Source organism: Dama dama, chromosome 7 (genome assembly GCF_033118175.1).
Source record: "Dama dama isolate Ldn47 chromosome 7, ASM3311817v1, whole genome shotgun sequence".
Taxonomy (NCBI): Eukaryota; Metazoa; Chordata; class Mammalia; order Artiodactyla; family Cervidae; genus Dama; species Dama dama.
Window position 1 is genome coordinate 28,844,291 of NC_083687.1, and position 13,473 is coordinate 28,857,763.

A 13,473-nucleotide genomic window follows, 5' to 3' on the forward strand; every position below is an offset into this window, starting at 1 on the left:
TAAAAGATAAGAAACCAAAGTAACATACAGAAGATTGTGACATTCAAAAATGTTTACCTTCACACTGTGAGACACTTTTTCCCAAGTGCTATTCAATTCCTCACCTATTTACTTCCTAATTGGTTTAACAAAAGTAATCTGAGTAACTCAGGAGAAATTCAGTATCTTAGAGTTCAGAAATGCTAAATATTCAGTGAGCCTTTCTTAATATTAATGCTAAAAAACAAAGGAATAAACCCCTGAAAATTCATCACATTAGGGTATGATCTGTGCATGGAATGCACTGAATTTATTTTTAATGTTATTAACTTCTATAGAAAATGTAGCATTTTCTATCTTTAAAATATCTATAGAACCATAAGAAACAAGTAGCATTAGTGGAAAGCAGATATTTTATGTGTTTTAGTCTTAATTCACATTACAAAGACAACCAAGTATCTTCTCCAACAAATGAGCTCATGCAAATGCTCATACAAATGAGCAAAGCACTCATTTTCAGAAAAAGAACTGGGGAAAAAAATAAATGCTGTCTTCACAGTTCTGGGTGGATCCTTAACTACTTTAGTAAAATAAAAAATCATACCATTAAGCCACATAATTTAAGTCACTTCTAGAGTGCCAGTATTATTTATTTTTACATTTTCATGAAAATAACAGCTATAATATGACAAGTTTTTGTGTAGTAGTGATAACACGTCAAGCTTTGTATGTCTCTGGAGCTTTTGTAGAAAGTCTATTTCTATGAACTCACTAAAAAAACAAGTTTTAGATGAAAGGATATACATCAAATCACAATAAGTATATGCATATGGATTCATTATAATTTGCCATATCATCATTGAACTTGAATTTTCAATCAGCTGAGTAAATCTTTTTCCATTTTTTCTCTTATTTGGCCTCAACTTATTTTATAGCTAATATGTACTGTTTTAGTGTTTCCATGTATACAGTTCATTATTTCTCCTCACTACACTTATTTACCTTAATTAACCTTTGCGGCCCTTTTTTTTTTTCTTTTGACTTGTTATTTGGCTCATAAACTAAGGCATGAAGAAATTTTGCCTTAGTTTCTTGATTACTTGGATACTGAGGGTGTTGATTGAGTAATTCTCCATAATGATATCAAAGCTATAGAAACAGAAAATTCAAAATGACTTTTGTTTTGTGTTTTTAGAGGGATACAACAGAAATTACAGTGAGTATCCTCTTATTTCTCAACAAAAGTGTGTTTCCCATTAAGTAACATTTCCCTAGGTTGTTAAAGGTTTGGGGAAAGAGAAACCCTTTCGGATTATATGACTACTAAGCATTAGACAAGGTCACCCAGTGCTGGTTTAGGATGATCTGTCAGTAACACGATTCCAAACTGACTGAAAGGAAAGGAAAAAAAAATTAGAGAAAGTGTTGAGTGTGAGAAAAAGGAAGTGATAGAGATAAACAGGGAGAAGAGAAAAAGAGACAGAAAGGAGAATAGAAAAAAATGCAAGCCACAAGTTTTACAGGAATAGCATCCATCTACTAAAACACGAAACCCTTTATAGAGACTGAAGGGATGAGAGATCTGCTGGATATGACTTCCAGTACCCACCACCAAGGCAGTGGATCTCCCTGAGCCTGGGCTTCATCTCCTGGAAGGCTGCAATGACTGAAGCTAGTAGGCAAAGTTTAGGGATCCAAATTCTGATGATTTGCCTCCTGTGTCCCTGTGTTGTGTGTGTTTTAGTGCCATCAACCAGCTCCCTCGGTAAGTTCTTTGTGGCTTTCTTTCAATTCTACTGTCATCTGGTTTGCAAGTCCTGAAGTTCCTGTATTTAATTTTTTTTCTTTCTCTTAAAGAAGTTTTAAAAATAAAGTACAAAAATAATTAACACTTGTAAACCCACACCCTAAATTTGATAACTGGTATTATTTTTGTCATAATTCTTAACTGTCAGGTAGAAATCTTCTGTCCCCATTTGTAGATCTATTCTTCTCTCTCCTCTTCCCAAAGAGTTATAAGTGTATTATAAATCTTTTGCTTATTTTCACATATTTATATAATCTCTCTGTAACACTTAACAACATATTGTTTTGTATACATCTTTAAAAATTTTACTAAAATGGCATCATTCTAAAACCATCATTACAACCTGCTTTTTCCCCCAAAACACATGGTAATATTGAGATATATAGAAACCCAGATTATGTATTATAATCATTGAATGATATTCTAACTTACAAATATATATTATTATTTTTTCCCCTACTGATACACACACTCTTAATGTTTCCAATTTCTTCTGTCACAAATAATACTGTAAAATGTCCTTCAGTAAGTAGAAAATAGTTTATTCAAGGTACCTACCCTGAAGTGAGATGAATGAATCACACTGTGTATGAACATTTACATAAGTTAGGGACATTTTAAGTTTACTATTGTGTGAATTCCATGGTACTTACACAGGAAGCATAGCAAAATGTATAAAAGTTTCCCATTTCCCTGCATCAATTCAAACCTAGATTTTGTCATGCTTTTACACTACTGCCACTTTGATAAGTTAAATTACTTTTTACAGTCATAGCTGTATATGAATATTTGGGCATTTTTCCTGTTTATCATTGTTTGCTTCATCCTGTGCCTTTCTTCTTTTACTTTGGCCCAAAGACAATCCTTTAGTGGTTCTTTAAGCCCCATGTGTGTGTAAAAATTTTTCTAAGCCTTTGTATGACTGAAAATAGTTTTACTTCACCCTCAGCCTTAAACAAGAGTTAAGCTGAGTAAATAATTAACAATTATTTTTCTCACACTTTGAAGATTTATTCCATTGTCTTGTGGCATTTACTATTGTTGATAAGAATATGCTACTATTTTGATGACTGTACCTAAGTAAATATGGTTTTAAGATTTTATCCTTACAGTCTGCATTTTAATTTTTATATATATATAAATATATATATATTTATATATATATATAAGCCATTGGCTTCCCCAGTGGCTCAGCAGTAAAGCATTCGCCTGCAATGTAGGAGCTGCATCTATCTCACAAACTATAATCTCTTCTTCTAAAATAACTGTCAAATATGTATAAAGATTCTCCTCACAGGTCTGGTAACTTCTCTTTCATATTCCTTATTTGCATTAGTTAACTCCAGCTCCTGTAATAGATAAATCTTAAAATTTCAGTGATTCTATTCATAAAATCCCGTTATTCTGTAATATCAGATATGCCTAGTTGATGCTTAGCTCTTCTGTCAGCAATGACTTAAGCATTCAATTTCATCTTATATCTCCACCATCTTTACCTAATGGCTTCTACATCTTGCCTGCCTGAAGTGAGCAGAGGGGAAAAAGCTTTTAGATCATGAGTGTGAGACTTTTATGGATAAGCCTGGATGTTGTCTCACACATCACTTCCAAATAATTGGCTAGAATTCAATCATATGGCTACACCTAATGGCAAGGGAATATGGGGGCAATAGTCTAACCATGTTGTATTAATTTTCTATTGCTACTATAACAAATTGTCACAAACTTAATGGCTTAAAACAACACAAATCTATTTTTTTATAGTTCTATAGATTAGAAATCTGACATGTCTCACTTGACTAAAAATCAAGGTGTTAGCATAGCTGTATTCTTTCTGGAAATTCTAGGAGTCAATCTGTTTCCTTGTTTTTTCAGCCTCTAGAAGCTGCCCACATTCCTTGGCTTATGGTCCCCCTCATCTACCTTCAAAGCTAATTTAAAAAAGCTAAACTTTCACATCATATCACTCTGAACTTTGTTCATTATTACATCTCTTTCTTTGACTCCCTTCAACTTCCTGCTTCTGCTTTTAACACTTCTTAATATTACACTAGGCCCACACAGATCATACAGAATAATCTCCCTTTTTTAAGATAAACTGATTAGCAACATTAACTCCATTTGCAACCCTGATTCCCTTTCTCCATGTAATCTAACATATTCACAGATTCTGGGGATTAGGATGTGACCATGGAGGACAGGGGAGTGGAGGAGTTCTATATCATTTCCTTATTTCTCGATGCTTGACCCTGGATGTTTTCCTCAGATTATATCATTCACTAATTCTTTCTTTGTTGTTGTTGTTTAGTTACCAAGTTGTGTCTGACTATTTTGCTACACATGGACTGTAACCCGCCAGACTCCTCTATTCATGGAGATTTCCCAGGCAAGAATGTTGAAGTGGGTTGTCATTTCCTTCTCCAGGGGATCCTCCTGACCCAGGGATTGAACCTACATCTCCTGCATTGCAGGCGGATACTTTACCACTGAGCCACTGAGGAAGCCCAATTCTTTCTCTGAGTCTCTTCTCTTTGTTTACCCACCTAATGATTTTTATAATTTAATGACTACATGTGCTACATTTGCTCATTCCATTTTATTCTTTATCAAATATAGCTTCTTCTGAATTAATGTTATTCTTGCTTTATGGATTCTATCCTTTATTAACTTCCCTTGTGGCTCAGCTGATAAAGAATTCACCTGCAATGTGGGAGACCTAGGTTCAATCCCTGGGTTGGGAAGATACACTGAAGAAGGGAAAGGCTACCTACTCCAGTATTCTGGCCTGGAGAATTCCATGGACACAGTCCATGGGGTCACAAAGACCTGGACATGACTGAGTGATTTCCAATTCATACTTTACTTTACTTCACTATTTGAAAATCTCTTTTGAATAGCTCTTCCTTCATGTGTTGTCCCATTTGTTGTGGCTACTGTCTATCACAACAGTAGGTTTCCTCAGATGTATTCTGACTTCTGTCTGTGAGCTCACTGGTTATCATCTGTTTGAGTTTCTCATAAATCTTTGTTGTATAATAATCCTACTACTGCACAGACTTTATAGGCCAGTTTTTACAACAGTTTCTACATGCATAGTTTCTTCCCTACATGAGGGATTCAAATGTGGGCTCTACACCTGAACTCAGCTTACACTGAGGTTCTACCATTGCTGATAACTCCGTTTCCAACCATGGCCTGGGGCAAACAGGTCACTTCCTGGCATACACCACCTAACCAACAGGTGAGAATTAATGGTGCCCTTTTCACAGACTGAGCTTTTGTGAGTCTTAGATATACAAGAAGAATAGTCCCAGGCTCTTATAATGCATAAGACATATGGCCTTCATTTATGTTTCTGATCAGCTGTTGACATCCCAGCCTCCTGTTCAGATACACGAGTGATGAAACTTCCCATTCACTATCCCAAGTATGAATTACCTCTTGATATATTATTCTAGGAGACTTTTTTTCCTAGTTTTCAAACTCAGCTCTATATTTTAAATTTTTAAGAAATATTATGCCCAACTTTTCCAAGTGGTTAGAGAAGAGGGTAAAATATCCATGCTGACAGTGAGCCTTGACATTTTATCTTCTAACATTCAGGTACATCCTGTTTTTTCTTGTTATTCAGCATTCCCATAGGACACAAATGATTTTGAAATGGAAACCTTTTGTTGAAGCAGTTATATAGTAACAATTTGGTGCAACAAAGGATCTTTCAAAGGAGAAAATAAGACAAAGAAAATTAAGGAGAGGGAAAAGGAAGATGAGGAGAGACAAGAAGGAACAGGGGAAAGGACAAAAGAAGCAGGATCAGAAATGAAAGAAGACATGGAGGCAGGAAAATTTCCATGGTCTGAGAAACTATTAATCCCTGAAACAGTGTTATTCTTTTAATAAAAGAAATTAAATGATAGAAGGCATAGATCTTGCAATCCTGCCCTATCTTAAGACTATTACTGATAGAATAAATGAAATCTGAAGTTCATACCCAAAAAGCAATCCATAGATGGATATCCATCTTCCCACCAGACTGCACTGCAACTGATAATAGAAGAGGGAATGTGACCTCTTTCCATAACCTCTTCCTAATATAGTAGCTATAGAAGCGACTTAGCAGTAGCAGCAGGAGCAACAGCAGAATTTTAAGTTCTCTCTTAGACACACAGATCTTCTTCTTTTTCTGTTTTCTTTTAGCACTGTCTCAATCCAATATTGGTAAGTTCCTTTCAGTTTAGTTGCTCAGTCATGTCCGACTCTTTGCAACCCCATGGATTGCAGCACGCCAGGCTTCCCTGTCCATCACCAAATCCTGGAGCTTACTCAAACTCATGTCCATTGAGTTGGTGATGACATCCAACCATCTCATCTTCTGTTGTCCTCTTCTCCTCTCGTCTTTAATCTTTCCCAGCATCAGGGTCTTTTCCGATGAGTAAATTCTTTGTATCAGGTGGCCAAAGTATTGGAGTTTCACCTTCAGCATCAGCCCTTCTAATGAATATGCAGGACTGGTTTCCTTTAGGATGGACTGGTTGGATCTCCCTGCAGTCCAAGGGACTCTCAAGAGTCTTCTCCAACACCACAGTTCAAAAGCATCAATTCTTCAGTGCTCAACTTTCTTTATAGTCCAACTCTCACATCCATACGTGACTACTGGAAAAACCAGAGCTTTGACCAGACGAAAATTTGTTGGCAAAGTAATGTCTTTGCTTTTTAATGTGTTGTCTAGGTTGGTCATAGCTTTTCTTCCAAGGAGCAAGTGTCTTTTAATTTCATGGCTGCAGTCACAAACTGCAGTGATTTTGGAGCCCCCCAAAAAATAAAGTCTGTCACTGTTTCCACTGTTTCCCCATCTATTTGCCATGAAATGATGAGATAGGATGCCATGATCTTAGTTTTCTGAATGTTGAGTTTTAAGCCAACTTTTTCACTCTCCTCTTTCACTTGCATCAAGAGGCTCTTTAGTCCTTCTTCACTTTATGCCATAAGGGTGGTGTCATCTGCATATCTGAGGTTATTGATATTTCTGCCGGAAATCTTGATTCCAGCTTCTGCTTTATCCAGCCTGGCATCTCGCATGATGTACTCTGCATTTAAGTTAAATAAGCAGTTTACATCTTCTTTACATCTACCATTTACATTTACCAGGTACTTTACATCTTCTTAATAACCCTATGAAGTAGACATTATTACAAATGCTCTATTTTAAATGAACAAACTTAGGTGCAAAAAAAGAGTTAAGCAGTTTGTGCAGGGTCACACAGCTAGCAAGTAAAAGAATGAGGACGTAAATTCAAGCATTCTAGCACCTGATCCCCCACAGTACCTAAAGAGAACTAATTAGGGTCCCATTTTAAAGAGTTTCGTGAGAATTATGTGCTTTTTAAATCAATTAATTCAGACTTTCGTAGGTTTTTATTATTCCTCAGTGTAATTCCAGGAATCTTATTTAAGTTTTCTTTCTATTTCTCAATTCAGGAAAGAGAAATGAGAGCAACTGAGTAAAAACAAAGGAGAACATAGGGCAACTAAAGAAGGTTTAGCTAAGGTCTTCCAAGTTCTCTGAAGAGTTTCAACATAGGGCAACTGAAGAAGGTTTAGCTAAGGTCTTCCAAGTTCCCTGAAGAGTTTCAACCTTTACAAAGGCTGAGAAGAAAGAGTAAATGGCCTCCATGCTCATCACTTGTCTTAAATATTTCTCTGGGCTTCAGTCACAGCACCAAAGCACAGGATCTTTAAAAATCTGTGACCAAATCTCACCACAGGTGGAACAGAGAATTGGGTGCTCCCTCAGGAGGGGGGGTGAGAGTCTTTTTCTCATGCTTCTCTTCAAAAAGGAATTAACTCTGACATTTTAAAGGAGTTGGCCTCAAGGATTTATCTGTGTGTCCATTTAACAGAGATCAGGGATTGAGCATGTTCCCAGTTGTTTCTCCACCATGAAGAATGTCAGCCCTTTTGCTTCTCCATTATCATAGATTTTATCAGTTAATGATGAAAGGCCCAGGAATATAGGACTTCAGTCTGTGAATTCAGACTAAGTAAATCATTAAAAGTTGAGCCAAAAAGTGTTGCTAAACCCTATTATTTTAGAGATTCACTAAATAAGGTCCTGAAAGATAATGAAAATTATCAAATTTCATATAGCAATTTAAAATTTAACAAGGCAAGTAAGACAAATGCTCATCTTTTCTGCACTGAGTATAGTGGGGATTCATTCTACCAAAGTTTGTATGTTACTATTACTGTCATAATTATTATCATTAATAATTATCACAAACTTTCTCTATAATTTATTTTATAAGAATACTCCAAAGACCAATGGAAAAGAATAAAAAAAAATGAGTTTACAAGTAGGAAAGAAATTACTTTTTAAAAGAATATTCCAGGAAGAATAGAAACAGGAGAAAACTGAGTGGGGTACAGAGGAAAGTGTACTAACTTAGAGTCAGAGACACTGGAGGCTAAAACTGCCTATAATTTTTCAGATATTCAGGCACAAACCTTTGCCTCTCTCAGTCTTGGTTTTCTTTTTTATAAAAGTAACATGGCCTTTCTTTGGTTCTTGAAGCTATCACATTTTGGAGAGGATACTCTCCAAACTGAAAAGAAAAAGGGTAAGGAATGGAAAATAGGGGAAATAAAAGGTGCTGAATAGAATCATTATATTGGGAATATAGTAAGTTTGAATTCTCTCCCAAAAATTTCCACTCCTGGATAGTGTCCAAGAGGAAAGAAGATTCAAGACTTAAAGATTTGAGAGGTGTGGTAACTTGTACCTACTGGAGAATGGAGGGTCTAATGTACAGTTTCTGGAAAGACTTGGGAAATAGGTGGATTATTTAAATAATTAACTCAAGATTGATTTGAATATTTTCTATTGTTCTTTAGTTTTACCTCAAGAATCTGTGAGTAAGTTTTCTTTTTGTTTCAAAATCTGATTTGTAAGAGCTCTATATAAAATGAGAGGAGATAAAATCATGTGAACTGAATTGCAGCCTAGAAAATTTAGTGAATCTGTGATTTTAAAATGTTGTTCTGGAGACTTCCCTGGTGATCCAGTGGTTAAGACTCTGCACTTTCACTGCAGGGGACACAGGTTCGATCCCTGGTCAGGGAATTAAGATCTTGCATGCCATGCAGCACAGTAAAAAAAATTTTTTTTAATCTGGTTTATAGAGCTCCTATACTAGGCAGAGCTAATCTCCCTGTCTTATCTGTTCCCTGCTTTGTCAGAGTGACCAGGATTGAGGCTCACAATTCTCCACCTTCTCTTTCATTAATTATCTTACCTATGTCATATAAAATGCCACCTGTAGATGTAGTTTGTTTGAACAGCATAGCATTATTTTAAGTTTTGTATTTTGTGTTTTTAAATAGGGTGTGCATTTTTCAAATGGCCAAAATCCCCATAACTAACGTTCATAATTCATGAGAACTGCTGGCTCCTAACAGCAACTAAGTTTGTGATACCCACAAAGATAACCAGTATTGTGATTTCTGTCCAGTATGGAAAATTTAGCACTTTCTAAGAGAACTAATCCTGACATTTTCATTAAGAAGAGTAACTATTCTCAAACCACAATCTTAATTTTAAAGAAGCACATAGTAGTACTTAGGCAAGATACTCATCTCATCATTTTTTAGCTACTTCTCCACTCTGAAAGTCAGTAAGTGGTTATCTTTCACTGTCCTACTTATTATCTTCACCTAGACAAGGCCACAAAACTCTCAGTTTAAAATTTTCCTGTCCTCATTATTCTACAGTACTTTAGGTCAAGAATAGAAAATATATGATATGCATGCCACCTCTGTTCACACTTTTGCCGGTGGCAGACTTCAGTAATGGGTCATAGTTCTCTTTCCTGCTCATTCCTGCTCAGCCCATATGCAACCTAAAATTCTCCTAATCTCCAGGGAGTTGCTACTTATAATTAGCATACAACTCAAATGTGTTTGTCATTCTTAACAATATATGTATTCTTAAACTACCTTTATTTGGTAGTGGGCATGACATGTTACTTCAATTTATACCATTTAGAAAACTGACATCTCTTTCCAAATGCTGAAGTAGATCTCATCGTTTATGGAAAAAGCTATTATTTCCCATCTAACATAAAAAACAAACAAAAACAGAGTCATAAATATGCAAATGAAAATGAAGATTTACTATATAGCACTGAGGATTATAGCCATTATCTTGTAATTACTTTTAATGGAGCATAATATGTAAAATACTGAGTCACTATGCCATACACCTGAAACTAATGTATTTTAAATCAACTGTACTTCAATAAGTATAGTTGGGCTTCCTTGGTGGCTCAAACGGTAAAGCATCTACCCACAATGAGGGAGACCTGGGTTCAATCCCTGGGTCAGGAAGATCCCCTGGAGAAGGAAATGACAATCCACTCCAGTACTCTTGCCTGGAAAATTCCACAGACAGAGGAGCCTGGCATGATACAGTCAATGGGATCACAAAGAGTCATACATGACTGAGCAACTTCACTTTATACTTCAATAAAAAAAGAAAAAGAAATTGTAAACTTTGCAACTCACAATATTTCCTACTAAATATAATTGTTTAAATAAGACTTCAGCACTCAAACAGTGATAAACAAAGAGAAATAAAAATAAATAAAAACAAAGAGCTGAATAGGTTAAAAAAAAAAAAAAAAAAAAGGACAAGGTGAGGAAACTAATAGGGAGCAAGAATATCAGTGAAAATCTCTAAAACAGGAAAGTTAAAGACCAAAGTAGGTTCTAAGTCCAAGTCATAATTTTATATATATGCAAAACCTTGGGAATTCCATGAGAAAATTAACTCATTCCATTAAAAAAAAACTGGGTTCAGTAAAGAGACTTTGGCATCTGAAAATAAGATGGGTTTTTCAAGCCAGAAACAATAGTTAAGAGACTGCAAGGTAACTAAGGAAAACAAAAGGATAGTTTTTTAAGAGTAAAATCACACAGATTAATAAATCAGAAAAACACACTGAAATGCTCATAATTATGTCCTGTCACCAACATTCAGAACTTTCTAAATGACAGTAAGAAATAAAAGAGAGAAGCAAGAAAGTAGAAGAAAAGTAAAATTAAGCAAAATACCTTAAATGCAGTGAAAACTTACTATTTTGCAAAAGAATTTCATTCCTTATAGTCACTGAATATTTCTTTCCATAACATTTCTATTAGAACTTTTCCGCTTTCCTATCCACTATTACGCTTGCTTTTTCACTGCAACATTGCAATGTGAGTAATACAGAAGATATGATTTCCATTTTAAAGATTAGAAAACTCATGTTTCAAAGGTTTAGTGACTTACCCAGTCAAAGAGCTAGAAAGTAGCAAAGCCAGGACTCTCTAACATTGGATCTTTAACCTCAAGGGTATTTGTACCTCATGCCCTCTGAAAGTCTAAATCTAAGTGGGATTATATTTGTCAACTTTCTTTCTCCTTTGGTCAAACAGCATTTATTTCTCAAAGTTCTTGTCAATTTTCATCATAGGTGATACAAATGACTTAAAAGCAACTCCAGAACCTTTATGTAAGTTTCCCCTCAACTCAGTTGTTTCCATTTTTACAAAGTACCAACTACTGTGGGACTGGGCTGGGGGGAGGGGGGAGTGCCTACTATTAGGGGGCTGCGGGGGAGGGAGTTGAGGCACATAAAGATGGAAGAAAGAGAACAATTACTCATTATTGCTCTCCTTTACTGGTATGAGGAACTTGATGTTGATTTCAGGATGCCCCTAAGTAACTAATGATTTTCTTATTTTGCAAAGTGGAAATTCCGCTAATAAAAAATAAAGTAATTAGCCAAAAAGTAAAATAAAATCCCCAGTTCGACGGGGTTATTTGGCAAACACAAACTTTCAGAAGGATCTGACAGCAAGACAACTACAAAAATTGAGAATACAAAAAATAATTGGAGAGAATATGATCTTATTGGATTCCTAAGGGAAAGGGTTGGGGGGAAATGCAGATTCACCCTCTCACTGCCCTCCATGTAAATCTGATATGTAGTAAATGCTTATTCTGAAGCTCCATGAAATGTACATTCTTCATTCAAACTTGTTTATGTTTACATTTTAGCTGGCACTGTAGGACCCATAAGTAAGTTCTTTTTCTGTATTTTAATCCTCCTGTGTTTTGCATCATTTTACTGTTAGAATATGTAAGACACTCCTATCCCTGGATGTTTTTAAACCCTCCTGCACAACTTGTTAATTCTTTTCTCTTTATTCTCTAATATTATCTTAACTAGCTAGGTTCCTCTGTGAGGAAGTACTGTCAGTTTTAATTATATAAAAATTCTGAGATTCGGTGGCAGAGGGAAGTGTTAGAAAAGTGTTAGAAAAAGTGTTAGAAAAGTGTTAGAAAAGTGTTAGAAAAAGTGTTAGAAATCCCAGTAACGCTCAGAGGACGAAGATAGTGAGTTCCAACCGGCTGACCTAGGATACCCAGGATATTGTTGACAGTTGTGTGGAATTTATATGCCCTGCTATTATCAAAGAGTAAATCTGGAAGAAGTGTCCAGATAGCACTTTTTTTTCTTTTTTTTTTTTTTTTTTCAGATAGCATTTTAAATGATACAGCCAAACATTTCTGGTAGAAGCACTAGGGGAGAATAAAGAGTGAGGATGAGTGAGAAGCAGTTGATTTAGAAATGAAAAAAAAAAAAAAAAAAAACGGTAAAAGGTAAAAATGTACAAATGCTCTGAAATTTTACCAGTCCTTTATGGCCTTGCTGTATAAAGTGCTGTGTTGGCATCACCTTGGAGTTTATGAGAAATGCAGAGTCTCAGCCTAACACCCATTCTCAGAACTATTAAATCAGAATCTGCTTTTTAACAAGATCCCCAAGTGATTTGTGTGCACAGTAAAGTTTAGAACTATTGCTTTACAAAGTTTCAATCCTTTCGCATTTGGAAAGGAAATAAAAAGTTGAGTGTACTTGACCTAAGTTTAACTAGTTCCTCTATCTCTAAAGATTCTCCACACAAAGAGTATCTTTAAAGCCAATAATAAGAAAGATGAAACTCAGAGAGGTTTGATTAATTTCCTAACACATCTCTATCCATCACTCCTGAAGATGTTCAGAACTTGAGCACTTGGGCAGTGCCAGCTCTGAAGGGAGGAGGAAGAAAAACAATTTGAGGAGTTAGGGCTCATGGCAAATCACATCCTGTGTCTACTCCTCCTGGAGCGTTTATGCACATGAAACATGATTAAGATAATCAAAATTCAAACTTCAAGCATAAATATTGGAGAGGTGCCACAGAAGTGCACCTAGGAGGTATAGAGGGGTACGTGTGTATGTATGTAAAGAAAGAGACGGCTATTATTGCTAAGCATGGGTATCTCATGCCTCAATCTCTTTAGCCTCCAACTATACCTGTGAATGTCTTGAGTCTATCTAGAAGTTTCTATTCCCTCTTAGACACTAAGATATTGAAGGTGAAGTTAATCTGTCGAATAAGGGAACCAAGGTCACTTAAAAGAGACAGAAATTTCCACTTCCTCCTTCAGAAGATGAGGTTATGGTTTCTAGCTAAACAAGTTCAAATTAGCCCAGCTGGAGGAAGGACAACGGCCTGTAATCTACAGAGCTACAAATAAGGCACCCACTGGGGAAGGAACACTGACCACTGCACCCTTGCAGCTCCAGCTGCCAGAGCCAGTA

At 35.8% G+C, this 13,473-nt stretch overlaps 1 protein-coding gene and 1 non-coding gene across 2 annotated transcripts in view; both read left to right on the forward strand.

The window, feature by feature from the left end:
• TSBP1 (testis expressed basic protein 1) overlaps positions 1-13,473 on the forward strand; it is a 55,433-nt gene that overhangs the window by 1,412 nt on the left and 40,548 nt on the right. Inside the window, exons 5-9 of the mRNA XM_061146253.1 lie at positions 1,175-1,195; positions 1,724-1,744; positions 8,678-8,698; positions 11,296-11,334; positions 11,883-11,903. Of these exons, the coding sequence (XP_061002236.1) occupies positions 1,175-1,195; positions 1,724-1,744; positions 8,678-8,698; positions 11,296-11,334; positions 11,883-11,903 (123 nt within the window). The remainder of the gene's footprint in view (positions 1-1,174; positions 1,196-1,723; positions 1,745-8,677; positions 8,699-11,295; positions 11,335-11,882; positions 11,904-13,473) is intronic.
• Positions 8,834-8,906, forward strand: TRNAE-UUC (transfer RNA glutamic acid (anticodon UUC)). The gene has a single exon. It is a non-coding gene; the product is annotated as a tRNA-Glu (tRNA).